At 37.7% G+C, this 25,554-nt stretch overlaps 5 protein-coding genes and 2 long non-coding RNA genes across 14 annotated transcripts; 4 read left to right on the plus strand and 3 right to left on the minus strand.

The window, feature by feature from the left end:
* Nucleotides 69–1,790, plus strand: LOC18774535. The gene is made up of 7 exons (XM_007205719.2): nt 69–330; nt 446–526; nt 658–695; nt 838–917; nt 993–1,073; nt 1,231–1,339; nt 1,446–1,790. The coding sequence occupies exons 1-7, from the start codon at nt 118–120 to the stop codon at nt 1,585–1,587; spliced, it is 744 nt and encodes a 247-aa protein (XP_007205781.1). The 5' UTR covers nt 69–117; the 3' UTR covers nt 1,588–1,790.
* LOC18772730 lies at nt 1,786–4,124 on the minus strand. The gene is made up of 9 exons (XM_007205403.2): nt 3,719–4,124; nt 3,383–3,470; nt 3,123–3,236; nt 2,943–3,025; nt 2,703–2,817; nt 2,506–2,597; nt 2,368–2,433; nt 2,173–2,266; nt 1,786–2,084 (listed from the first exon to the last, which is right to left on the minus strand). Exons 1-9 carry the CDS (start codon nt 4,003–4,005, stop codon nt 1,974–1,976), a joined length of 1,050 nt encoding a protein of 349 aa, XP_007205465.1. The 5' UTR covers nt 4,006–4,124; the 3' UTR covers nt 1,786–1,973.
* Nucleotides 4,277–9,223, plus strand: LOC18772439 (kinesin-like protein KIN-14S). Of its 2 annotated transcripts, none has more exons than XM_020566221.1 (13): nt 4,277–4,510; nt 4,624–4,707; nt 5,036–5,089; nt 5,434–5,573; nt 5,787–5,883; nt 5,968–6,231; nt 6,353–6,632; nt 7,029–7,190; nt 7,381–7,596; nt 7,716–7,753; nt 7,844–8,007; nt 8,094–8,207; nt 8,356–9,223. In XM_020566221.1, the coding sequence occupies exons 1-13, from the start codon at nt 4,504–4,506 to the stop codon at nt 9,118–9,120; spliced, it is 2,385 nt and encodes a 794-aa protein (XP_020421810.1). In that variant the 5' UTR covers nt 4,277–4,503; the 3' UTR covers nt 9,121–9,223. The 2 variants fall into 2 exon arrangements, with proteins under 2 accessions (XP_020421810.1, XP_020421811.1); XM_020566222.1 differs by having other exon boundaries at nt 5,048–5,089.
* On the plus strand, nt 9,337–11,790 carry LOC109949799 (probable microtubule-binding protein TANGLED). The gene is made up of 4 exons (XM_020566223.1): nt 9,337–10,082; nt 10,324–10,466; nt 10,592–10,650; nt 10,781–11,790. Exons 1-4 carry the CDS (start codon nt 10,002–10,004, stop codon nt 11,593–11,595), a joined length of 1,098 nt encoding a protein of 365 aa, XP_020421812.1. The 5' UTR covers nt 9,337–10,001; the 3' UTR covers nt 11,596–11,790.
* LOC109950040 lies at nt 12,868–15,030 on the plus strand. 5 transcript variants are annotated; one of them, XR_002272383.1, is made up of 4 exons: nt 12,870–13,376; nt 13,824–14,010; nt 14,229–14,357; nt 14,584–15,030. It is a non-coding gene; the product is annotated as an uncharacterized LOC109950040 (long non-coding RNA). The 5 variants fall into 5 exon arrangements; XR_002272384.1 differs by having other exon boundaries at nt 14,238–14,357; XR_002272380.1 differs by having other exon boundaries at nt 12,868–13,376; nt 13,824–14,357.
* On the minus strand, nt 16,573–18,607 carry LOC109950042. Its single transcript, XR_002272388.1, has 4 exons — nt 18,325–18,607; nt 18,132–18,206; nt 17,917–18,030; nt 16,573–17,074 (listed from the first exon to the last, which is right to left on the minus strand). It is a non-coding gene; the product is annotated as an uncharacterized LOC109950042 (long non-coding RNA).
* LOC18775570 (mitogen-activated protein kinase kinase kinase ANP1) lies at nt 18,935–25,218 on the minus strand. Of its 3 annotated transcripts, none has more exons than XM_020567520.1 (17): nt 24,123–25,218; nt 23,624–23,665; nt 22,949–23,014; nt 22,757–22,867; nt 22,603–22,683; nt 22,443–22,508; nt 22,242–22,324; nt 21,944–22,025; nt 21,764–21,864; nt 21,517–21,556; nt 21,292–21,351; nt 21,162–21,211; nt 20,851–21,058; nt 20,522–20,758; nt 19,940–20,277; nt 19,777–19,853; nt 18,935–19,491 (listed from the first exon to the last, which is right to left on the minus strand). In XM_020567520.1, exons 1-17 carry the CDS (start codon nt 24,393–24,395, stop codon nt 19,388–19,390), a joined length of 2,019 nt encoding a protein of 672 aa, XP_020423109.1. In that variant the 5' UTR covers nt 24,396–25,218; the 3' UTR covers nt 18,935–19,387. The 3 variants fall into 3 exon arrangements, with proteins under 3 accessions (XP_020423109.1, XP_020423108.1, XP_007207308.1); XM_020567519.1 differs by having other exon boundaries at nt 22,431–22,508; nt 24,123–24,743; XM_007207246.2 differs by having other exon boundaries at nt 19,777–19,844; nt 22,431–22,508; nt 24,123–24,740.

Below are 25,554 nucleotides of genomic sequence, written 5' to 3' on the forward strand. Positions count from 1 at the left end.
CAACAAAAAAACAATTGAGGTGGGATCCACAGAAACTCCAACGCAGCGTTTTAGTCTTCTACTCCACTCACTCGTTAACAGAATAGCAGAGCCCCGCGTAAAAGTTAAGAGAGAGAAATGGAACGTTTATCCGTGTGCGGTTGGACACCTCCAATTTTTCCATTTCAAAAAGCCGTTAAAACTCACCGCGGTCACAAATTCACACTGAAGAATTGCAGAGAGCGCACCGGAGAGGATGCTCCTCCCTCCGGTACTTCATCCGCTTTCGCTATTCTCGGCGTCCAGCCAACCTGCTCAGCCACCGAGCTTAAAGCCGCTTTCCGCGCCAAAGTATTTATCTTCATTCTTCTTTTTATTAAAGAACAATTAAATATGGAATTTAATTTTGTATATATATATATGTTGTTTAATTCAGATTTTTATATTTTGATTGTGAAAAAATTAGGTGAAGCAGTTTCATCCTGATGTAAATAGGACTGGGAAAGATTCTGGTGTGATGATTCGCCGTGTAATTCAGGCCTATGAGGTATTTCTGTATTTAAAGATGCCATTTTTATTTATAAATATTTGTTCTATAATATTTTTCAAGGGAAAAAAAATGTAGTTTTGCTAAAACAGAATAATTGGTGATGATGGTGGTTAATATAATGTGTGCAGATGTTATCAAATTACAGCCGATCGGAGATAATTGAAAGGTAAACTTGGAGTTTGTTTGGTGTATTTTTTTTATTTTTTATCATTTATAATTTTTGTCCATTTTAAGTTCACATTCTATTATATTTCTGTTGTTATTTGCTTCCTTATTGTAATACTTGACAGTTGGTGATGAATTTGTAGGGAATGTGTAGATCCCTTTGATAATCCAGAATGTGAAGCATTTGATGTTTTCGTTAACGAGGTTCTTTGTGTTGGAAAAGGTATAAACCTTTGATTCTTTTTACGATCACATTATAAAGAACGAGCAGCACTTAAAGTTAAAAAAAAATCTGCAGGTTGTCCATATTCATGTGTACAAAGAGCTCCTCATGCCTTCACTTATGCTTCAACCGGGACAGCGAGAGCAGCTTCTCCAGGTTGGTTTAATTATTTCGTTTTGCTTTCGTCTTTGTTTGTAGATACAGGAACAGAAGATGAAGCCTATGTTATGGTTTTGAGGATGGTTGTAGTTGTAGAAAGTTGAATAGATTGCTAATTTTCTGATTAAAGTCCACCCTGTATGTGTGTTAATAGGAGTTGGGGATGATTACCAAGTTCAGCTTGCAGTTGGTCAGTGCCCAAGAAGTTGCATTCATTATGTTACACCTTTACAGAGAATTATCTTGGAGGAGTTACTTGACAGGTGGTTATTAATTTTCAAGAACAAAAGAAAACTTAACTTGTTTGTTTCTTCCTTGTTTAATCTTTTAATTAACTCTTCCTTTGTGTGGCAACTCTTGATTTTGTAGTATCTTGAACATGCCTTATGATAGTTCAGCCGAGGCAGATTTGCTATACTCGCTTATAGTTAAAGCCAGGTTTGAGAACAATCGGTATCGAAAGCCGAAGAAGCAACCCAAAGCTTCAACACAACATGTAGACTGGTTTTGACTTCTTGTTTTAGAGCACATATGCTGCTAGCATAGTATCTTCAGTCTTCATAGTCAAACAAAACATGTTAGCTGGTTGCCACTGTATGTATAGGAGGAAGAAATTGAAATCCAGAAATGCTGGTTTGGGTTGCCTGTAAAAGAGATCATTAAAGCTGCCTTGCTCAAGAAATTATATGCCAGATGCACTCAATTTCAGTGATACAAAAAATGTGTAGTTTGTCTTTCTTTCATTTGTTTTCACTAAAAACAGCAGACGTAAAGCAGCAAACACAACTTGGGTTCGTGCTAGAAAATATTATACACAATACACATTACAAGGGTTCGTGCTAGAAAATATTGTACACAATACACATTACAATGCAGGGGATAGATCAGAGACAAAGTCTATCTTGAAATGACCCTCATAAATCGATTTAGTGAAGAGAAGATCCCTGCCGCTTGATCAAACAAAGATTGGCCCTGCTCTGACTTCTCGTCTACATTTCCAAATATCATCTGCAAAAGATCAAACCAACGCCATTTAGCTTGTTTATACATTTTGTGTAATCTGTTCAAGTGAAGGAGTTGGCAACAAGTAACTAACCTCAAGTTCTTCGGCATCCGGGCGCCTAATGAGCTCTTTGGCAAGCAGATATCTGTTTGGTCTATCCTTGTCATCATAGAACACCTTCCATGACCTGGTAAATGAGCAGAAACCATAGCCCTTAGTGGCCGAAACCATAGATCAAAGGAGCCAATTTAAATGTTAAGAATTTGATATGATGTTTAAATCCCTTACCCTGGATAGCACCTAAAGACAGCACCAGACTGCATAGGCCTCATTGAGTATACCGTTGTAAAAGTGCTGCACAACACAAATGCAGAAAGTAAAAATTAAGAATGACCATATATGAATGCAGAGAGATCAGAATTATACCTCAGAAAGTACCGCCTTAGCTTTCGAACATTAAATCCAACTCCAACATCCTCACTGATGAGACGGGGATTCCACATGATGAGAGGCCTTGGCTGCCAATGCACAAGAAAATGTCAAAAATTATCCTTCCCACTTTGAGATGCTATTCAGTAAGTTTAAGTTAAGAAGGTATGCAACAGTGAGAATCACTAGCTTACCGGATCATCTGAGAGAGTAGATGCAAGCTTCTCTACATATTCCAACATCTGATAATCAGGAACAACCATAACCACAATCTCATCTTCACTCTGTACCGGCTTTCGGTCACTTAAGCTGGATATTAGGGGACAGAAGATTAAGATTAAAGCCACAAATGCGAATCGAAAGTAAGCTTAAGAGAATTCAACTGAAGAGGATGACTAATCAAAGTGAAGACTTAGTGGGATGGTATAAATTACCTGGAGAATCCAAAAGCAGCATCTTTCCACCGGTATTTTAGAAGTGCTGCGGCACCAGCATCAGGAAATATGGCTTTAACTCTCTAACAATTAAATTAGCATAACTTATCAACTGAGATTATTTCTTGGTTAAATATCACTTACTAAAGTTTCCTAACTAAAGAAACATTATCAGCTAACCTGACCACCAGTTTCTTCAATAAGCGTATCCAAGAAAACCCTTGACAATTCCCAGAGCTCAGCTTGTGCACCTTCTTCATCAAGAAATTGCAGCTGGGGGATTAAAAGCTCAACCTGTAACGAAATTACGAAACAAATTGAGCAGACAAGCCAAGAAAATTAAAGAATGTCAACTATGAGACAAGAATATAATATTCCTATTTCCGCACAAATTTGTTCAAACATGTATCAATCAGATTACATTTTGTTATGGCACGTACTATGGCTCTCAATCCTCCTGAAGACACAAATGTTGCACTTGCTTCACCCGATTGCCGGACTGCACCCTCCAAGTCAGAAGGCAAGCAGCTGAACCATTAAACAAATTACATCAACGCCTTTCCAAACAATATAATGTAAAAAGCATAGATATTGCAGCTTCTTTTAATCTCAATTCAAAATTAACTGCAGCTCAAAGAACACACTTGAAATATTCATTTACATAAAATGGAAATCACCATTTTCCCTTCACAATCAGCCCAATTGTACTTTATATGCACACTAGATTATGAAAGAAAAACTGCATAAAACCCAAATTATGAAAGAAATTAAGTCACCTGTCATCTTCTTCCTCCTGTTCACCATCTTCTTCAAATGCTTCTAGGGTTGGTGGTGTTGTATCTTCAAGATTGTCCTGGGGAGGCTCACCTTGGAACTGTTCAAACTTGGCACAAATTCTTGATGAGCTAGAAGGCCAAGCTTTGGTGAGTGAAATCCCATTGCACCCATTAAAGATAGAGTGAGAATAAGATAAGGGCAATTGTGTGGTTGAGGTTGAGGTTGAGTTGGATATTGAAGAAGGGGAGCAGAAGTAAAACAAGCAGTTTGGGGATGTGGAAGCCATGAATGATGAACTTAGCCACTGGAAAAGTAGTTACAGGAGCAAAGTTACAGAGATTTTTATGTTTAATTAGATATAAATTTATTTTTTTGTTTTGTGATTGAGTGCAGATCTTTATGGGAATTAGGAAGAAAACCAATCAAGGCCTAACAAAATTGTACCTCTTATTAATATACATATTAATAAACGACGTGAAACTATGCGTCGTTCCGATTGGGCCAATTGGGCCATTTAATTTTATGGCCCAGTGAGAAGATTTTGATAGCCGTTAGAAAGAAAGAGCTCCTTCCATTTAAACCGACGGCTGTGATTCACTCAATTTCAAACTCAACGCAATCAAAACCCTACCCTGACAAACACCTCCGGTCCTAAAACAAACAACGCTCTCTCTCTCTCTCTCTCTCTCTCTCTCTCTAGCTATCAGAGGTCTTCGTCTAGAATTCTCAGCCATCCCTCACTCTCACTCTCCCTCTAGAATTCACATTCTTGCTCTGATTCGCCATGGAGGGTAATTTCCTCTCTCTCTCTCTCTCTCTCATGATTTCTTGTTTTTATATTTAAATTTTCCTAAATCCTTGTTCGAACGGTGTAATAATGACGAATTTTACTTCTTTTCTTCAGATCAAATGGTGGAAATGATCCCTGAAAATTGCGACCATGTTGTTCCAGATCACGATTCCAAGCCTTCTTCAACCTCCGAAACAAGTACGTGTTCTTGTTTGTTTTATTAATTTTCCGATTTCGTTTTTCTTCTCCTCCTCTTTTATTCTCTAATTCCCAATTTTGAAATGAAAAGGAAAAAAAAGATGAAATGTTACTTTTTATAGAATCCGATAACGGTTTGTGTTTTTCCCCACTTCTCTAGTTTCAAAATTACAAGAAAATATTGAATTTGAGGTTTTGTTTATTTCAAACTTGAATTTGAGGTCGGATGCGATTATTACTGATTTTTATTATTATTATTTTATTTTCAGTCCAAGAGAATGTAAAATTGGGAAATTTTCTGATTAGATTTAATCTTTTATGTTTCCAATTAAAACCCTAGAAGCTGCGACATGCGAGTTGGACAGTTATGTCAGCGACAAAGGTTTGTATTTTCTTCAACTCTTGATTTGTTATATATTTAAATTAAAGATTGTAATGATTTCAACTGAACTGTGATATTACAGATGTAAAATTAGTAGTTGAAATGACATTTAAAAAAAAAAAAAAAAAACTAAGGTGCACTATAAATTCTTGATTTTTTTTTTTTTTTCTTTCTTTAGTGATTTGCATGTTTAAGATTTGATGAGTGGTTCACCAGGCTTTAAACCTTAATCTTCATATCCATTATAACATTTTCTCAGCAACTAGACGGCTAACACCCACTCTATCATGGTACATATACATATTGCTTCTGCAACGTGTTTAATGATTTAGAATTTATTTCAGGTATTGCTACACAAGAAGTTGAGGGTTCTGATTTGGTTGATGAGAGTAGTGAGTCAAATGGAACTCAAGAAGCTTCGTCATATCAGGGACAGACCCTTCCAATTTTGCAGAAGATCATTGATTTGAGTGCCAAAATTCAGGTAATTTTTTAAATATAGCGTCCTGTATTTCAATTTGCTTCTAGGAAATCTTAGGAAGTTATTGAAAGCATTTGTATATTCGTTTCCTTTTCAATTATAATGATTGACTGCCACAGGGTGAAATGTGGGTCAACGAATTTACAAAAAGTTTTTGTTTTTGCTCTTTTACGGCTAACATTCTAATTCATCTTTTATATTGCACTTGTTTTACAGGATTTGAAGAAAGACCATACTGTCTTGTCTGATCAAGTCAAGCTCACTACACATTCCTTTCCAGACCCTGAAGTTTTAAACACTATTCAGCTGCTAAGTGAGCCCTTTGCATTGATCACTCATGATTATTGACCAACTTTCCTTTCTCTTTGATTGTAATCGGTTGTTGCTGGCTCTGTAGGTATGGAACATGAACTTTTAAAGAAGAAGTACCTTGATGAGTCCTCTGAGCGGAAGCGACTTTACAATGAAGTAATCGAGCTTAAAGGCAACATCAGGGTTTTCTGTAGATGTAGACCTTTGAATCCAAATGAAATTTCAACTGGATCTGGTTCCGTTATTGAATTCGAATCCTCCTTAGATAATGAGCTCCAGGTCATTTGCTCTGATTCCTCAAAAAAGCAGTTCAAGTTTGACCATGTGTTCAGACCTGAGGACAACCAAGGTATCTAAGAAGTCATACTGATTTGTAATTGCATGGTTTAATACTCCACAGTTGATTTGTTACGATGAATAAATTTTAAACAGATTTTGTATCACTGATGCTGAGTTTTTTAAATATGCAGAGGCTGTGTTTGCTCAAACTAAACCAATTGTGACTTCAGTATTGGATGGCTTTAATGTCTGCATTTTTGCCTATGGACAAACTGGGACTGGTAAGACTTTTACAATGGAGGGAACCCCTGAAAATAGGGGTGTTAACTACAGGACTCTGGAGGAGTTGTTTCGGATTTCAAAAGACAGAGGTGGTTTCATGAGATATGAATTATGTGTTAGCATGCTGGAGGTTTATAATGAGAAGATAAGGGACCTCTTGGTCAATAGCACCAATCAACCAACAAAGAAGTGAGTTTTCTTTTGCTTACATTTTAATTGAGTAGGCTTTGCTACCTTTCATACAGAAAATTTATTTGAATCAAGTATCAACATGCACTTGGCTGTTCTTAAGATGTTGAAGAACCAAAAAATGATTGCCCTCTGGGTTTAAATTCTTCTAAAGAAATGTTGCAACTGGCTGACCTTTTTTCTTTGAAGATGTAATATTGTTTTATCTATTGGCGTCTTAAGATGTTGAAGAACCAAAATATGATTGCCCTCTGGGTTTAACTCTAAAGAAATGTTGTAACTGGCTGACTTTTTTTCTTTGAAGAGGTAATATTGTTTTATCTATTGGCATCTTAAGAATCTCAATTAGAGGATATAATGTTGAGTCATAATACATATTGTGTTATGTGAACAAAGGTTGGAAATAAAGCAAGTTGCAGAGGGAACCATAGATGTTCCAGGACTTGTTGAAGCGCATGTTTATGGCTTTGAAGAGATGTGGGAACTTTTGAAGTCTGGAAGCCGAGCTAGATCTGTTGGATCTACCAGTGCTAATGAGCTGAGCAGCCGTTCTCACTGGTATTTTTCATGCTCCTAATTTCCCAAATTCTACATTTTCAGACTCCAGCTTGTTTCTCTACCAGATCACTTGCAAAATGGATCAAGATCACTACATGCAAAATCACATGTACTCTGAATATTTCAAATCAGAGTGAACATACAGTTTTTCCTTTTATGATTGTAACAAGTTCAAGTTTCTTTTCTGTAGCTTGTTGCGAGTGACTGTCAAGGGGGAGAACTTGATAAATGGGCAGAGGACTAGGAGTCAACTTTGGCTAGTAGACTTGGCTGGTAGTGAGCGTGTGGGGAGGATTGATGTTGAAGGTGAAAGACTGAAGGAATCTCAGTTTATAAACAAATCTCTCTCGGCCCTTGGTGATGTTATCTCATCCCTTGCATCTAAAACAGCCCACATTCCTTACAGGCATCTCTCTCTCTCTCTCTCTCTCTCTCTCTCTCTCTCTCTCTCTCTCTCTCTCTCTCTCTCTCTCATATTCACATTTGCTTACTGTATCTAAATTTGTGTTCTTTTGCAAAAACCAGGAATTCGAAGCTGACTCATATGCTGCAGAGTTCTCTAGGTGAGCCTTTGTAGTAGTATTTTACTTAATGTGAGTGGCTTCTCTAATTTGGTTCTACATGCATGAGGTTGATTGAAATTTGACTTGCAGGAGGAGATTGCAAAACCTTGATGTTTGTCCAGATCGGCCCAAGTGCCTCAGATCTTGGAGAGACACTGTGTTCCTTGAATTTTGCCAGCCGGGTCCGGGGAATAGAGAGTGGCCCTGCTCGCAAACAGGCAGACCTCACTGAGCTATTCAAGTACAAACAAATGGTATGTTATAGTAATTTAACCCTTTATTTTATTCTTTCTTCTCTTGGTTTCAAATTATTAAAATATTTAGATTTCCAATGTAACAGGCAGAAAAGGCTAAGCAAGATGAGAAGGAAACAAAAAAACTACAGGATGGCTTACAGTCTTTGCAGTTGAGGCTTGCTGCAAGAGAACACATCTGCAGAAATCTACAAGAAAAGGTATTCCATTCTCAATACAACTCAAAGAGACGATTTTCCCCTGAGTTTTGGGACGTTGATTTATTTCTTACTGAGATTTTTTTTTTTTTGTTTGGTTTTTGTTTTATCAGTGTATTCATAGATTAACAACTACATTTGTCCATAATAGGTTCGAGACCTTGAGAACCAATTGGGAGAGGAAAGGAAGACAAGACTGAAACAGGAGACTAGAGCTTTTGCAGCTGCTTCTCATCAGTCTTCAGCATCATCATTTCGGAAACAAGCAGCCCAGAAGACTGCTGTAGAGAAGAAGCCACCATTGGCTCCTTCGAAATCGAGGCTACCTCTGCGAAGAATTACCAACTATATGCCCCCAGCTTTACCACCCAAAAAACCCAGCTATACAACTTCTGTTGTCCCATCTTCAATGGATGGCAAAGAAAATATTTCCACAACATTGGCAGGAAGAAACCAAAAAAGCCTAATTTTACCAAGACGAATCTCCATTGCTGTCAGACCTCCAACTACAACAAGCTCGCAGATTCTTCAGCCTAAGAGACGGGTCTCCATTGCTACCTATCGCCCTGAGCCAAACTCTCACATGACAACGCCCCTCCATACTTCTGCCTCTCGATTTAACAATGGCAGACAGTCATTCATGAGGGATCCACGAAAGGCACGGTATTCCAGGCTGTTCTCTCCAATGCCTGAGTTGACAACAGAAGCTGAGACAACACCAGCTACCATGAGGAGGAGCAGTAAGTTCATGGGTAGTCCCCCGGCACAGCTTGGCTCAGCAAAGGAGAGGCATCCAACAGCTGTTGCATTACAGCGGAAACCAGTAATTTGGAGTCCGCTCAAGTTGAGAGGCATGAAAAATAACAGAAGGCCATCACTGTTACTGCCTTCCCGAGTTTCTTATGAGATGCAATGAATCAAGTAGTCACTGTCTATATTTTCAAACACCTTGGAACAGTAAATCCTTTTTCTTTTATTTTTTTGTTATTTACATTTTAACTTCTGGGATAGTGTTGCAATTGTATGCTTCTTGCTTACCACCAATCATTCATATTTTCCCTACAAAATTTTCGAGTATTGCCTTGTTAAATGAAATTTGAGATTTCAAGAAGTCATGAGCCAATTCCTTTATAAATTAGAATACTGACTGAACTGAGAAAGTATGAAAACCCTTCGGCCACGACATCAGATCTGCAGTCTGAATATGATACTTTTTTTTTTTTTTTTTTTTTAACAATTGAGAATTTGTATAGATTTCAAATCTAGTAATGAAAAGGGATAATTCAAAAAGGGGGGAAATTAATTATATTCATATGAAAGGGGAAAATGAATTTATAGATATAAATGTGAGACTGATATGCACTATGGTTCAAATTCGTACCATAGAGCATGGTGGTGTCCATGGTGGTTGATGGACTGTAGCTGCACAATGACTAAAGTAAGAAAGGGTACCGACCGTTAGATCTATGCGTAATCACAGCTTCACCCTTTTAAAAGAGGAAAATTTTGCGGCTAAATTGAAACCAAAAGTAGCCGTTTTCATTGGATAAATTCGACCGTTGGACTCCAGCAAAGAAACATAACAAAAGATCCGTTACCAAAGTGTTCTGCTTCGAGCCCGTTTGACTTTTCAGTTCCGGAGACAAATTGCGAAAGCCAAAAAGGAACCAAAGAGAGAAGGAGAGAGAGAGAGAGAGAGAGAGTAAATGAAAGAAACCCATTTCATGGGTATTTAGAGAGAGAGAGAGAGAGAGAGAGATCTTTGAGACCCACTTAGTGTTTCTCTTTCAAGTGAAAATGGTTGCGAGAACCCCACCGAAGCAGAGGAAAATGGTAGCCCCTCTCAATCCTGTTTTGCTCAGAGAAACAGTGAAGAAGGTAAACTACATGAAATTTTTTCTTAGAGAGAAAAAAATAAAAGCTCTCCGCTATTTGGTTTCCAACAGCACAGCATTCTCTTTTCTCTGAGACCAACTCTTGAATTGAAAGTTCAGTTCATTTTTTGTACGTTTCCTTCACTTTCCCAGCAGCAAAGCACCATCTTTGGTGGAAGCTGAATCTGTGGGAATTTCTTGTCTTTTGAAGTAATGGATTTTTGTTATTTTGTGGGTTTGTGAAGGTGGATAGATGCATGGCTCGGTTGCAGGAGCTACAGTACACAGTTTCAGGTGGTACAAAGGTGATCTCCGGAGTGAGTCTCAGCCCTCGCAGTACTAGAGGTTATCTAAGGACTAGCCTCCGATGCAAACAAGAAACTGCAAGGTAAGAATCTGATTTGAATTTTATTTGCATCATTAAGTATCAGCCTTTGATTTTGATTTGAACTCTTTGGTTAGTTTTGGTCAATTTTGATATGTGAACTCAAATGGGTCTTTTGCTTTATGAAGGATTAAAGGTTCTGCCCCTAGGAAATCTCCTGTTGGGAAGTTTCCAGCAAATGCAGGAGGTAACTCTCTGAAATCATAGATTGGACCAAATGGATTTTGAATTTAAAGTTTCTTTCTTTCCTTTCTAACCTCATTTTGGAAACCAAATAGAGCAAATTGGGCAATAACTTCATTGTTATTTATATTCAGGGGAGTGGCAGAGAATGTCATTGCCGGCAATGCTGGTAGGTGAAACAGTCGGAGAAATTCTACAAGCAAGTCAATTTGCAAGAGAAATAGTAGCAGCAGTTGGTAGTAAAACCAAGAAAACCACTGTGGAAGACCCCAAAACCCCATTGACCCAACAGAGGAAACAGAGGCAATTCCCTGAAAACACGGAACTCAGGGCCAGAAGGAAGAAGGAGAAGCACAACAAATCTCAATCCTTTCAATCAGAATCAGGTTCCCCAATACTCCAACGGGCCCGTTCTCGAATCAATTTCAAGGTTTCACCTCCAAACAAGAGAGAAGTGTTGAAAGAAAACAACAGATACTTGGCAAACAGAGTGTCTCCCAAGAATAGGCCATGGGCTAAAAAGAGTGTGTTATTTCCCAACCCCTTGTTTTTGTCCTCAGATCCTTCTTCTTGTTCAAATCCGCAGAAGTTTTGCAGGACAAGGTCACCAATCATTGGTAGAAATGAAAATAATAATAAGCCACGGATTCAGACTCCACACAAGTTCTTAATCAAGTCTCCACCTTCAGCTTCCAAGTTTCAGGTCAAGATTAAGAGCCCTCCATTGGTTTCTTCTCTTTCTCCAACAAAAATAGCCAAGAAGTCTCCCAAGATGTCAACTGCCTCGAAACTACGCCGGTCATTTTCACCGTCGAGATTGGCAACTAGATTGGTGTCTCCATTGAAGAGCAGAAAGAGTGTGCAAAAGAGTGAGGGACTAGTAATGCGTGGTTTGGAACAGCGTCCAACTTGTTCAGTGCCACTGGGAATTTCAGCTCGGAGAATTTAAACATGTTAATGATTAGATAATATGCACAACGGCTTGGTTTGGATTGAATTGTGTTTGGTGTTTTAAGATATTTCCTCAATGTCCATGGTGTTCCATTAGTTTCGATTATATTTCTTGCTTAAGGATGCAAATTTGTCATTCCATTCTTTCATGTAAAAGGTTGAGAGAAATTCAATGAATAAATAAATTAAAGTACGAGTATTGTGCCAAAAAAAATAAAATTATGTGGAGAATACCTAACAAATGTCATGTTTAATTGTTTTTTTATATCTCAAATGCTAACTCTGAATATTCCTAAAAATGAATTAGTAGATTAAAATGCTTGGAATATAGGAAATCTAATTTGTTAGGTAGATAGTCATTCTCATTCCTTAATTAGTAGATTGAAAACAAGAGTGTTAGACTGAAGAATCACACACACAATATGTGTCCCTCTCTGGCTCTCCCCCTCCGGCAACTTGTGCAAGTACGAGGTTGTTGTCTATGCCGGCCCCCAGTCACCACCCCAGCACAGCACATTGAGATGGCAGCTGGCTTGTACGTTTCTCATTTTTGTACAAGGTGTGTGCACTTCATGGATACAGTTATGTTTAAAAGAACAAATGGAAGTTCATTGCTTTGAAAATATGTAAGATGGACAAGTACTTCTACACTTAGCAGTTTCTTTGGCTGCATTCATCTTTCCTTGTGGCATTATTTTGAATTATTATGTATTGACTAAAATCTTAAAAGACAACTTAATTATTAACAATGATAGCAAGCGTGGGTAATGTCAGTTCGCTAGTGCAATGATCTCGTCTGGTTGCATCAAAGTTTGAATTCTCTTTTTCAATTAATTTAGAGTAATTTAGATTATTTTACATATATATTAAGGACAAAATAGTAATTAAAAAAACCAATATTTTAATTTTAAAAATTTTAAAAAAAACTTACAAATTGATAAAGACTACATAATGGGAAAAAAAACAAAAAAACTTGCAAATTATAGCTAGCTGCCTTTATATTTTTGGTACAAATGCATCTATATATATAAAACAAAAGGCAGAGAATAGTGAAACATTCAAAATACCAGAAAATATACTTGCTTAATGCAACATTAAGAATTGAAATTATTAATTAAATGAGGATAATATAGTAAATTCACACTTTTTTATATTAAAAAAAAATAATTGCTAAGAGAAATATCAGATAATAGATCCTATTTTTATGGAACACAACTATCCATTATTATTCTTTAATTCTAAAATAAATTTAAATTTTTTTTAAAAAGCCTCTCGTAAATGCGAAAGTGAGTGCGGAAAGACTAGTCTTGAGAAAAGAAAAGGAATAATATTGTTTGATTTTTTTTTTTTAATTACTTTCATTTTGTTGGGTCGGTGAAATTCGTATAAAAAGCCCAAAACGGGAAAGAGACCAAAAAGCCCATATCATAACCGGGCAAATACGAAAAATGCCTCCCAAATCTCTCTACAATCAGATCTGACTTCCAATTCCAAGCGATTAAGCGAGAGAGCGAGCTAGAGAGTCCGAGAGACTAGAGAATCCCTAGGTTCCGTCGCTCGCGTCTCTGAGTAGACGACATTCGAGAATGGAGCTACGAACCCTAAATCATTTTCATTGCCTTGTCCGGAACCGGATCCGGATCCGAACAAGGCAATGATTTAGGGTTTCGGATGGTGCAAAGAGAATGGTGAGATCGTTGGTCTCTGCGTCGACGATGAAGATGACAACAATCCAGAACGTAGCCATGTATCGCGGATCAGGATCTGTCTCAGATTACGGTGAGGGTCTGAATCGATTATTTAAACCCTAATTTGAGAGCTAGATTTACACTAGTAGCAAGAATCCATTTCATACCTGTTTGGAGAAAAAGAAAGGTTCAATTTCCCCTATGCAGTTTTTGACTATTTTTTTAATCGGAATATTTTGATTAATTTAACCTAGTTATTCTGCTGATGTAAAATACATGAAATTTTTGTTCATATATATCTAACTTTGTTTTTACTTTAGCCTCTGTGCTTTATATTTAAACACTACTTTTGGAGTTTCAACCATTGTCAAGTTGATTGAAAACGAGCATTCGGTTTTCAATTTGTTTATGGAACATGCACGAATAACTCCCTAGGGTATTATGCGCTTTAGGTTTTCATTTTATAAGTTGGACAGTTTTTAGTTCAACTCAGTTCAGGGCTTGAGAGTTATATGGATTACTTTTTAAATCTCTGTAGATTCTATTATGGAGCTCGCCTCGTATGATGTGGTGGTTTGCTGGCCTTCTGGTCAATGATGCTTATAATGCATAAAGTCTCACATTTTGATGTCCAGTCATGCATCCAAGCAGGTTATCTTACCTGACGGTCGTGCATCCACTTTTAGCACACCCATTCTCTTTCCCACACCTTAGTTTATCTCTTGGTACGGTGACTGTCATTGTAATCTACATGCTTGGCTTCTGTTTGATGCGTCTAGTACATGTGTGTGTGTATATATATATATATACGAATCATTAGTGGCTGGCATTTTTACATTTCTGAGCACAAAATTGATTTGGTAATGAGAAAAGCCCCGTTATATTCTTGGCAGACTTCAGTTTTCCCCCTTTTTTTCTTTGTGGTTCTTATTCCTTACTGAAGAATGTGCAGGTCATACATTTAACTGAGCTCGCTCAGCCTCATTGACATTCGAGTTTGGTTATGGGATGTTACATTTTACGGATGGGTTTCCTTCAAACAGTGTAGCAGTTGCTTAACCTTGTTTCACAGGTTTCTTTCCTGCCTCTATAATGCATTCATTCTTCCTTTTCTTCTTGCTCCTACTAAAGTTTCTTATTTAATAAAAAAAAACCTTTTTTTTTTTTTTTTTTTCAAATTGTGAAGCATGAAAGTGATATCATTTGGTTTTACATGACTTGATTTTTCTTTGGGTCGCTATCCAAGTGTGTGTTACTTTGTTCTACATCGACTTACTTCTTTCTCTCTGGCCTTGCAGGCGTTTTTCAAATTTCCGTCATTGTTTGCAGTTTTTTTCCCGCATTGCATGGTCTCCGTGTGTGTGTATGTCTCTCTCTCTCTCTCTCTCTCTCTCGCTCGCTCTCGCATCTCTCATTTCTCATCGGTCTCCTCAGATCTCCTTTCATATGTTTCGGTTTAGGCGGTGGGAAAATGAAGGCAAAGGATGAAAGTCAAATGGGAAAGAGGATTGGAGTTGAAGCACGGCTGATATGGTTTTCCAAGTGTTTTTTAATGTCTTTTTTGTTTAGTTTGTTATAGTTCTATGATTAAGTATTTCGATTTGTTATTTTATTTTTTCAATTTGCAGTCGATATTTTAATCTCTGTTAATATGGAAATGTCATTACATGTTAGGAGATCAACATTGGATGACTGAATGGTCGGCCCCATAATTCTCAGTAGGTTCAGTAAGTCCCAGTAGGTCAGATTACGTGTTTCAGTATCATCAAATTTTCTCTAGTATGTTGATGGCGGATCCATTCACCGTTACGAACTCATTATTTTAAAAATTGGGTCGTTTGATAAAAAAAATAAAATTTCGTAAAATCAAATTTGATATAACTGGCTCAATATTTCACCACTTGAGTTATAAACTTGCATTAAATAGGCCCCAAAGCTCTGGAAGTGGGTCCCCAAAAGTGAAATTTTACCAATTAAGAAGGGCCGGACATCTAATTGCATGAAATTCAGCGCGTATGTTAGCCCAACAACCCGACAGCGGGACAATAAATTAAATACAGGCTCACAAACTTGAAAGCCGGTCCAATTATGGGCCCAATAACGTGAGAAAAGGCTCCAATAACCCTCAAATGGGCCCAGAAGCCGGCCCAGTAACTTGGACAATGGCCAACGAATCGTCCCAATAACGATCAAAACGTATATTTTGTCGTTTCCGGACCCTTACATGGGCCTATTTTTTCATTTCTGGACCCTTGCATGGGCCTATTTTGTCGTTTGTACGCCCTAAATTGGCCCATTTTGTCGTTTTCTGGACAGGATTGGGCCTATTTTGTCGTTTCTGATGTTGACTGGGCCTAATTTGTCGTTTCTGATGCCTCTATTGGGCCCAATTTGTCGTTTCGGAGGCCTTTATTGGGCCTATTTTGTCGTTTCCTTGGCTTTATTGGGCCTATTTTGTCGTTTTTGAGGACTTTAATGGGCCTATTTTGTCGTTTCTGAAGACTTTACTGGGCCTACTACTTGTCGTTTTCTGGTCCTATATTGGGCCTATTTTGTCGTTTTCTATTGGGGCTTTTTGTCGTTTCTGAGATTTGAATGGGCCTATTTTGTCGTTTCTCATGTTTTAATGGGCCTATATTGGGCCTTTTTTGTCGTTTCTGGCCCTATATGGGGCTTTTTTGTCGTTTCTGAGTATTTTAATGGGCCTATTTTGTCCTTTATTGGGCCTTTAATGGGCCTTTTTTGTCGTTTCTCATGTTTTAATGGGCCTATATTGGGCCTTTTTTGTCGTTTCTGGCCCTATATTGGGGCTTTTTGTCGTTTCTGAGGATTTTAATGGGCCTATTTTGTCGTTTCTGAGGCCTTAATGGGCCTATTTTGTCGTTTATGAATACTTTACTGGGCCTACTTTGTCGTTTTATAGTACTATATTGGGCCTAATTTGTCGTTTCTAAGGCCTTTACTGGGCCTATATTGTCGTTTCGGGCCCGATATGGCCTATTTTGTCGTTTCTGAAGTTTTAACTGGGCCTATTTTGTCGTTTATATCCCTTAAATGGGCCCTTTTTGTCTTTTATATCCCTTAAATGGGCCTATTTTGTCGTTTTGTGGCCCCCTATTGAGCCTATTTGGTGATTACTGGGCCTATTTTGTTCTTATTTACTTTTGGGCCTCTTTCACATTGCAGGCCCTGTTTCCCTTGTTATGCGGCGACTTTTGGGCCCAATTTTATGTTATTGGTTCCTCTATAGTGAAACTAGGACCAAAAACAAGAAATGGCCGGGAAAATGTCCAAATAATTGTTACCGACTAAAGATGTAGCCGTATTAATGTCATATTTCCATATCATGCAATTGTTTTTACCTGCTATCTAATTGTTTTTGTTTTCAGTAACTCATTGTCCTTATTCATTACACAAAATAGCATTCCGTTCTGTTCAAGATCCCAAGCCTTCTCAGCAGCCACCTTCGCTTCATCTTAAACAAGCCCATGCCTTCTCGGCAGGGACCTTTTTGCATTTTCAATCTTTACATAAGGGCTGTTCAAAAAAGACAGATAACAACCAAATTAATTCATATAAACAGAAGCATAGCTGCAGAAAAGAATATCAATTATTGGCAAAAAAATACAGATGAAAAACCGATAAAATACACGAAGGTGTAAATTTCTTGGAACGAGTTGGCAACTTTTGGGCCAAAATTGCGGAAGTACTGATCCCCGAAAATTGATATCAGAAATACTAGTCCCTCCCAAATTGCAATTACTGGGGGTGTAACCGAAAAGTTTGGGCCTAGACAAGGAAAACCCAATAAGTACCCAGCAGCCAAGCCAACTAGCTAAAATGAGGCCCACAGCAAACACAACATATAAAATAAACCTGAACAGAGGAAGACTATACAATGTAATATAAGATAAGAATACTATTACTAAGACTGAAAAAGAAGATCCCTCAAGGGTATTTTCATAATATACTTACAATATTATAGTTAGTTTAGTTATATATTTTTTCATCCCCACAAACAAGACATTAACGTTAAGGCACAAGTCTTTTTCAACACTTGTAGCAGCCTCTAGTAATAACTAACACAGTTACACCTCATCAAAATCTATTATGATTTTAAGCATGAATTCGACATAGCATACTGTACTGCAAGCAAACCCACTTATTTGCCACAGCATTCATCATAACTTTAAAACTTTACTTCCTAGATATTCTGAAGCTACTTAACACATTGCTTTCTAATATTCTAAAGCTCTCTTGCTTACTCTAACAAAGTAAACATACAAAACATAGAATTGTAGCTAAAACATACCATGCAACAAACGACTTACACAATTTAGACACAAGTACAAATACGATTCCATGTGTGTTTTGCTTCGCAGTGAGAAACCACACTAGTAATAATGCATGCAAGAGACCTTCTTCTAAAAGGATTAAAAGGACCATGCCAACTTTGGCCATTGACGAAAGCCATTCGCTTTTGCCACACATAATTTATACGCACCTTATGAATTGTCATGTTCCCCAACACTAAAGCGTTCTAATTGAGAAATTCGGCACAGTCCAAACTAAAACTTTCAATTCCGAACAAGAAACCAATCAATTAAAGAACCACAAATTCAAACATTCACCTGAAGATCTTGGCTGGAAGTGGAAGCTATGCAATGAATGGGTCTGAAGATGCTTCTCTTTACGCAACCCAGCCAAGGTCTCGGAAATCGAGGCAGATCACAAGCTTCTGCGATCTAAAACAAGGTAGTAAAATGAAATGATAAATTAGGGTTAGGGTTAGGATTTGAGACATGCTAGAGATTGACGAATTTAAAGAAAAGGGTGTGAGATTTACATTTCATGCAAATTTCTCGCAGATCGAGAGCACCAAGGCCGACGACGACGGTTTGTATGCACAAATTTCTTCGATCTAAAACAAGGTAAAATGAAATGGTAAATTAGGGTTAGGGATAGGGATAGGTCCTCAGGAGTTAGGATTTGAGATGTGCTAGAGATTGACGAATTCAAAGAAGAGAGTAGAGATTTACGCTACGCTTTCGAAGATTTCATGCAAATTTCCCGCAGATCCCTCGTGATGCGAACACCAAGGGCGACGACGACGACGGTTCGTAGGCTGGCCTCCCCAGAAACCTCCATCTTCGAATCGTTAGTCCATGTCGGCCTCCCATGTCCTCCATTTAGCAGCGAAATCTCAGAATCTCCAATGGAATTGAGCCGACGTCTCTAGATCGAGATAGTTCAGCAGAGAAGTCTCTCTCAGTCTCAGATCAAAATATCAGAAGAGAACGAAGATGAGGCGCAAATCGAACGAATGATCTAATTATAAGGCACTGGCTACGTTGTGATTTATTCGGGTCGGGTCTCATCGGTCTTCTTGTGGATTAAGCCCATTCATTGCGTATTGTTATGTCCCGTATCGGGCCATACCACAGCCTTCTCTTTTTTGTCCTCTACGGTGTAGAGTCTACACTCCTTAATAGTCGTCCAATTCGGTGCAGATTTATTATTGGAAGCCTCTCATTTTAAAAGCTCCTGTCTTCTATTTGAGTTTTGAGGTAACATCTCATTATATATATGGGTTTGGGATAAAACTCAAATTCAACTATATAGTTGCTGCTGTATGCACAACACCAGAACTTACACACACAGGAAACCATTTTGTAATCCATTAATCACAAGAATAAAAAAACACACATAAAAAAAGTGGCATCAAGTTCTTGTATACTATCTATCTAGCCTGTGCCATAGATCCAGATTACTACATCAATAATACAATTTCTATGCACTGTATGATTCCCCCCCAAAACCCCCAAAAAGAATCTATATATTTATATCCAACTTGAGATCATTGCTTTATGCAGCCCTGCTTGCAATCACTAGCTTGGCCTTTGATAGAACATACAAGGGCATCATTATAGGTTGCACAATGAGGAATTGAACCGGATGCAGCAGCACTGCTGTTTCCCACATGGAGAGGATGGAGCTGGTAAACTGGTGCACCAGGTATATTTATCTCCAAAACTCCAACTCCAAAGGATGAATTCCCCAAGGAAAGATACAACTACCATCTCAAGGACCAGCTCACATACTTCAATTGCCTGGAGATGCAAACCTAGTTCGCTCTCTCTGCCTATTTAAGGCTCGATCCTTTGGAGATGATGATTTCCCTCCTACACCTGCTTGCCGCATCATCTCTGCAAAAGCAAAGAAAACTGATAACACCACCATTTGACTTAAGTGACAGTCACCAAACTACATATAACATGGTTTGTATGTTTATATTTTTTGTACACTTCATGCATTTTCCCTAGATTATTTAATACTAAACTTCAGACATGTTATGTTACATTTATCTAGATATAATCTTCGTGGGGCACATCAAAATCCAAGCAGAATCCTACAAGTTCCACACTATTCATACCAATCAAATATTATATAAAGTTGGAATTTGGAACCAGAAGAGGAAAAGAAACATCTACCTCGCTTTCTCTCAAGCTCTTGATCAAGCTCTTCTTTCCACTTCCTCTCTCTCTCAGAGAAGCTCATACTGCGAGTACTATCATATATCAGATATTACTCAAAAGAGTGGAGAGCAAAGGAAAAAAAAGATAAAATTACATGAACCAGAATGCATGAACTAACCTTGGACTACCTGGCTCTTGCTGTCCATCAACTACAAGACCTTTCAAATTACTGAGTGGAGGTGACGGCATGTCCTGTGCAGTTTGATCATTTCCATTGCCAATATTTGATACACGCCTGCCATTACTCCCAGGGCTTCCAGAACTAAGAGCATCAGCTACTACAGATGGGGTACCAATTGGACCCCGACTAGGTGATCTGCTTTTGGGAGGTAATTTCAAGTACCTTGAGGTGGTTTCATCAGGCGAGTTATCCAAAAAAATTGGAGAGCACACTACATTCAGGCTGTTGTAGAACTCTTCATATAATGGTGTTTGCAGTTTTTTCAGTTCTAGAGCCTGAGATTTTGATCAATGGCACAGTTCAGAATTAATCAAGTCCAAACCGAAATCTACAAAAACATGACTGCAAGATAGTTTCATAAACCTTTAATTTCAGCTTTCCATAATAATGTCAGCATGCATGACATGCCTAAGTGTTTGGTTATTTAACTCTTCCTCCAAGACACATACCCATCCATACCCAAGTGCATATACCCGTAACATAGAATACAAGTAATTCTAACTCCAACCAAAACAGTACCTTCTCATCCAAAAAAGCCGTAATTTTTAATTCAGTAAGTTCATCATCCTCCTCTGCAAGTGATGTTCCGCAAGGAAATGAAAAGTCTTTTTCTCCCTCTCCAATAGTTCCAGAGCAGCTGGCAGGAAAATCCATTTGGTGATTTGTATCCAGATTCATTCCATTTTGTTCTGTTTCTGAACTTCCACCAAATTTGCACCCCAACTCATCTGTGGGCTCGCACATTGGGTTAAAGCTCTAAGATAACAGAATAGCATGCAAACAGTTAGTTTCTGAATTTCTTGACTGCTTAAAACTTATCCAAATCTTGAGGGCACAAGTTCAATTACCTTAAGGTTGTCGGGCATCAAAGAAGAACTGAGCTTTGCTTCGCCCACCATAGTATCGTCTTTGTCATCAATCTGACACATATCATCATCGCTGCTGTTTCTTCCCCAAACATGTCTACTTCCCAACAACTTGTTAGGATGTATAGTTGAGTGTTGCAAACTACCCAAATTACACATATCATCTGAATCAGGGCAGGTTGACATCTCGCTGGCAACAAAATTGATGCTACCATGTCAAAAGCCTGTAAAAAAATTATAGCATACATTCTCTGATTTTACAAGTTCCAAAGAAGCATAATTGTACTACTTACAAGATGTGTAGGTTTGTAGAATATGATGGAGATGGGACTTCAGATTCTTCCTGATGATAGCAAATTAAGTGTCACTCAAAAGATTTAATGGTGAAAAACAACCGCAATATTGTACAACCTCATTCATTACCATGACAGAATTACGAAAAACAGGATGAGGTTCCATATGTTGCCCAGTTACAAATGGATGCTGCAGGTAGTTGTAAGAGTAGAAGTGTAAGAACTTGATAAGATAAGGGTTGACTTGGGCTTCGCCAGCAGAAAACACCAAAAAAAATTACACTGGAAGCAGACGATTTACAAGATATAAAGAAACTCCGTTGTGTAAAGAAAACATTAATGAGATTTAAATTACCTGAAGCAACTCAGACGCCACTGGCCTCAAATTTGGTTCCCTGCCACAGGACCAAAATAAACATAAATTCAGAGAAAATAAATACATAAATTGAGCCATTCCTCTGTCTCTCTACCTAAAACATGAATGTTATTGATTGCTCCACAAGAATCATATTTATATTTTAATGGAACAGATCAATGCAACACATATCTAGGAGAGTTTGAATCCAAATAGAAATGATGTAAAGAAGACAACATTAGCATACTTTTGCAGGCATTTTAGCAAAAAATCTTTCGCCTCAAAGGAAAGATGCTCAGGGATTGGTGGATGAGACTTTGTTGTCCCTATATGGAAGAGAGCAGCAACCTAGAAAAACATGACGTTAGTGCAACAAGCAGGAGGGAAAACTTTATTATAAGACTTAAAGAATTAGCAGATTCATTACCTCTTGGTACTGTTGGCTCCAAGGAGGCTTTCCTGTTGCCATCTCAATCACAGTACATCCAACACTCCATATATCAGCAGAGCTGCAGAGTTATTCTCATATATCAGCATTCTTTACTTATCCAAGAAATATGGAATAGATAATGCAAAATTGCAATCACTGTCTAGGAAGAACTACCAGCAATACACCTCCTGAAGTGAATCAACACTCTAACCCAAGATAATACAGAAATGACATGTCATGATCGAATAGCATGCCTGAAATCAAATAGATGCTACAACTGTAATATTGTGCTTACAAGCTATGACCAGTCTGAAGAATAACTTCAGGAGCCATCCAGTATGGTGTACCCTTCATAGACTTAGCACCAGAAATAGTTGCCTGCAACAACGCATCGCTCAATTAGATAGGCCATGCATTATAGAAGTAACCATGCATAATAGATACTGCACGTCTAAATAGAAATGAAGGAAATAAATGTCTGTACCAGTTCAACGACCTGTTTGGATGCCCCAAAATCTGCAAGTTTAATGCATCCTTTATTATCAACAAGGATATTTGCTCCCTGAAAGTTAATATGAGATACATATTAACCGTTTACAAAGAAAACATCAGGAAAGGTGATTGACAATTTTATACATGCCGCAGGTGAGGAGTACCTTAATGTCCCTGTGCATGATTCCATTTTTGTGCAAATATTCTAGTCCCAGTAACAACTGCTTGGTGTATGTTCTTATTACCTGCTCAAACAGATTGTATAAGTTTAGCATTCAAAAAACCTACAAAATGCAAAGTTAGTCGGCAAGGACTTACGGCCTCAGGGAAAGATCCAAATTTCCCCAAAAGCGATGATATGGACCCACCAGGGACAAATTCCAACAGAATATTCAAGGTTTCCTCCTCCCTCACTGTACCTAAATATCTCTAAGAAACCAAAACAAAGTACAAGGTCAGAAAATCAATAGACTCCAAGAGTTGATATCGACACAAGACAGTCCTACTTACCACAATGTTTGGATGAGACAGATTTTTTAGAAGCTTCACTTCTTCCTCTAGCTCCTTGATGTGAGCCTACTTATAGCATTAAAACCATTAATGGGCGAATTAATAGCAACTAAAAAGATATGATATCAATTGTCATACTTGGCAAAATCTTCAGAAAATGTTTTAGATGTCTAAATAATAAGAAATATTGGAGATGAAAAATTAAGTGTACAAAAAATTTATATATAGATCAGAATACATTACATTAGTCATACACAACAAGCACTCATACACCTCTTGCACCTCATTCACTCATACACAAGCCCAAACACCTAACATAGAGGGCAGCTATCCACTCACAATCACTTCCTATGCACACTCATCGACTTAGAGTAACACTTACGTTCTCTCACAAATTAATGGCATCTGATTTTCACCACGTCATGGGCATGCACAAGAATGGAGCTAAGCTTCCTTTTATGGAAACAATGGTTCTGGAAACTAACTGTCTGCAAACCTTCTCAAAAGTTCTAGCATATTTGACAATACGACTCATCCAATTTTGTGATGTGCATTAAACAAAGGGAGAGGTGGTGGAGAGTCAGTGCTGATTCTCAACATCACAATCATCACATGCAATGGCATATATCACTTTAAAAACTTAGCTATATAGTAAAACAAGAATTCAATTCAAACCTGTGTTTTTTCCTTTGAAGCACTATTTGCTGCAATAAGAACCTGTGAAAGAACCAGCACACATATCAAAATTATATTCTGAACCAAATCCCAGACTGAACTAGCTATGGAAATCGTAAAATGAAATCAAGGAAAATCCAGATAGAGTTGATACTCCAACATGATTCAAAATTCAAACTCAGTACAAAAATTTAACCAAAACCTGCGATAATTAAGAAAATCAACTCCAAAACTAAAATTGGAGGAAAACCCAAATTTTGAGAGCTAACAAGAAACAGCTCCAGCACCAACTCCAGATCAAATCCATATAATCAACATAAAAACAAATGAAATTGAAACCCAGAAAAAATAAAATAACAAGCCAAATAAGTCAAATTGACACTCAAAGACCAAACTTAAACAAAATCCAGAAGGAATGAACAGCCGTGAAGAACAAAAGAAAACTCCAAAACCCAAAAATAAGGCTGAAAAAAGCAGAAAACGAATAGATAATATGGACCTGTTTAACAGCAAGAAGCTCTCCAGAACCAAGATTCATGCCCATGTAGACACGGCCAAAGGCACCGCAACCGATCAACTCGCCCTTGCGCCATCGGATCGGAGGGGCATTGTCTTTGGGCATTGAAGGCAATGGCAGCGAGGGTTTTGAGAAGACTCTGGATTTTCGAATGCAGGAATTGATCTTGTCCACTAGGGTTACTGGGGACTCTTCGGTGTCTGATGCTGTACGGAACACTAGTGATCGACGAACTGATCCGAATATGTCTTGCATTTGTCTCTGTGTGTGTGTGTGTGTGTGTGTGTGTGGGAGAGAGAGAGAGAGAGAGAGAGAGAGCGAGAAAGAGAGAGAGTTGAGAGAGAGTGTGTGAGAGCGTCGCGTTCTGCTATTGGGATTTCATTTGGTCGGCAAAAGAGAGTGAGTAAACTTGAGAGAGAGAGAGACAGAGAGAGAGAGGAGGGAAAAAGGCGGAGGAGTTTATTTTTAAAACTAATAATAAATGAAAATAAAATAAGATAAAAGTAATAATGCTTGGCTAGTGGTGACCTATAGAACAAGTGAGAAAATTATACCTTACACTATAAATTATTTTTTCTTGTTGAATTTGTACTATGTAGTTAAGTATTTTATTATGTGTTCGAATTTCCCTCTTCTAATGTTGGTTTTTTAAAATATCCCTCTTTTGATATTGCTCGTTGTAAAAAAATCATAAAAATAAATAAAAGTAAACCTCAAAAGTTATTCAAGCCCCAAAAAGTTACTAGGTAAGCAATGGCTGGGTCAGTTTGCTTTCTATATGGGAGCATGTCATCATGGTGGGTTATTTTTTATTTATCTTTCTGAATTTCTCAGAGCATAGAATACAAGATTTAGATTTTATTTTTTTTTATAAATATTTTTTATTTATTTTTTACTGTGATGATCATTGATTGATGGAAATTACAGAAAGGGTCTTATATTTGAAGAGGGAGACCTGGGCCCATATATGCTCAACCCATTTCCAAGTTGGGCTGGGCTTATTGTTACAAATGAGGCCACCCTCAGTCAAACATCCATCCTCATCATAATTTTCTTCTTCTTTAGGAACCCAATTAACCCAATGCTTTAATCAGCCCAACGAATTATGAAGGAGTTTCACTATTATGACCAGTATAAGGGATTAAAAAATAAAAAACCTTATATAAAATAAATTTTAGAAACACACCCAAAGTTTATTTACAACATAAAATAGAGGTTTTCAACTTCCTATCATTTACAAAAATTTCATTGATTTTCTTAAAACAAGTCTAACCTCAAAACCTCACAAAAAAACCTAAAACACTCAAAACAAAAGGGTAAAACCGAAAATTAGTATATTAAGTAAACTCAAAAATGGGACAGATGACAATAGTAGGGTTTTTTTTTTTTTTAACAAAAATTAAATGGTATAGTT

This window comes from Prunus persica, chromosome G6 (genome assembly GCF_000346465.2).
Source record: "Prunus persica cultivar Lovell chromosome G6, Prunus_persica_NCBIv2, whole genome shotgun sequence".
Taxonomy (NCBI): Eukaryota; Viridiplantae; Streptophyta; class Magnoliopsida; order Rosales; family Rosaceae; genus Prunus; species Prunus persica.

Coding starts and splice junctions, on each gene's coding strand:
- LOC18774535 (XM_007205719.2), top strand. CDS start 118: ATGGAACGTTTATCCGTGTGCGGTTGGACACCTCCAATTTTTCCATTT. Junction 918..992: donor GGTTCTTTGTGTTGGAAAAG/GTATAAACCTTT, acceptor AAAAATCTGCAG/GTTGTCCATATTCATGTGTA. Junction 1,340..1,445: donor TTGGAGGAGTTACTTGACAG/GTGGTTATTAAT, acceptor TTGATTTTGTAG/TATCTTGAACATGCCTTATG.
- LOC18772730 (XM_007205403.2), bottom strand. CDS start 4,005: ATGGCTTCCACATCCCCAAACTGCTTGTTTTACTTCTGCTCCCCTTCT. Junction 3,471..3,718: donor CAGGAGGAAGAAGATGACAG/GTGACTTAATTT, acceptor TTAATGGTTCAG/CTGCTTGCCTTCTGACTTGG. Junction 2,267..2,367: donor GTCTTTAGGTGCTATCCAGG/GTAAGGGATTTA, acceptor CTCATTTACCAG/GTCATGGAAGGTGTTCTATG.
- LOC18772439 (XM_020566221.1), top strand. Junction 4,708..5,035: donor TTCTTCAACCTCCGAAACAA/GTACGTGTTCTT, acceptor TTATGTTTCCAA/TTAAAACCCTAGAAGCTGCG. Junction 6,232..6,352: donor CAGACCTGAGGACAACCAAG/GTATCTAAGAAG, acceptor TTAAATATGCAG/AGGCTGTGTTTGCTCAAACT.
- LOC109949799 (XM_020566223.1), top strand. CDS start 10,002: ATGGTTGCGAGAACCCCACCGAAGCAGAGGAAAATGGTAGCCCCTCTC. Junction 10,083..10,323: donor TCAGAGAAACAGTGAAGAAG/GTAAACTACATG, acceptor GGGTTTGTGAAG/GTGGATAGATGCATGGCTCG. Junction 10,651..10,780: donor GTTTCCAGCAAATGCAGGAG/GTAACTCTCTGA, acceptor ATTTATATTCAG/GGGAGTGGCAGAGAATGTCA.
- LOC18775570 (XM_020567519.1), bottom strand. CDS start 24,395: ATGCAAGACATATTCGGATCAGTTCGTCGATCACTAGTGTTCCGTACA. Junction 23,666..24,122: donor AGCTTCTTGCTGTTAAACAG/GTCCATATTATC, acceptor GTTCTTTCACAG/GTTCTTATTGCAGCAAATAG. Junction 21,352..21,516: donor TGGCGTCTGAGTTGCTTCAG/GTAATTTAAATC, acceptor AACTACCTGCAG/CATCCATTTGTAACTGGGCA.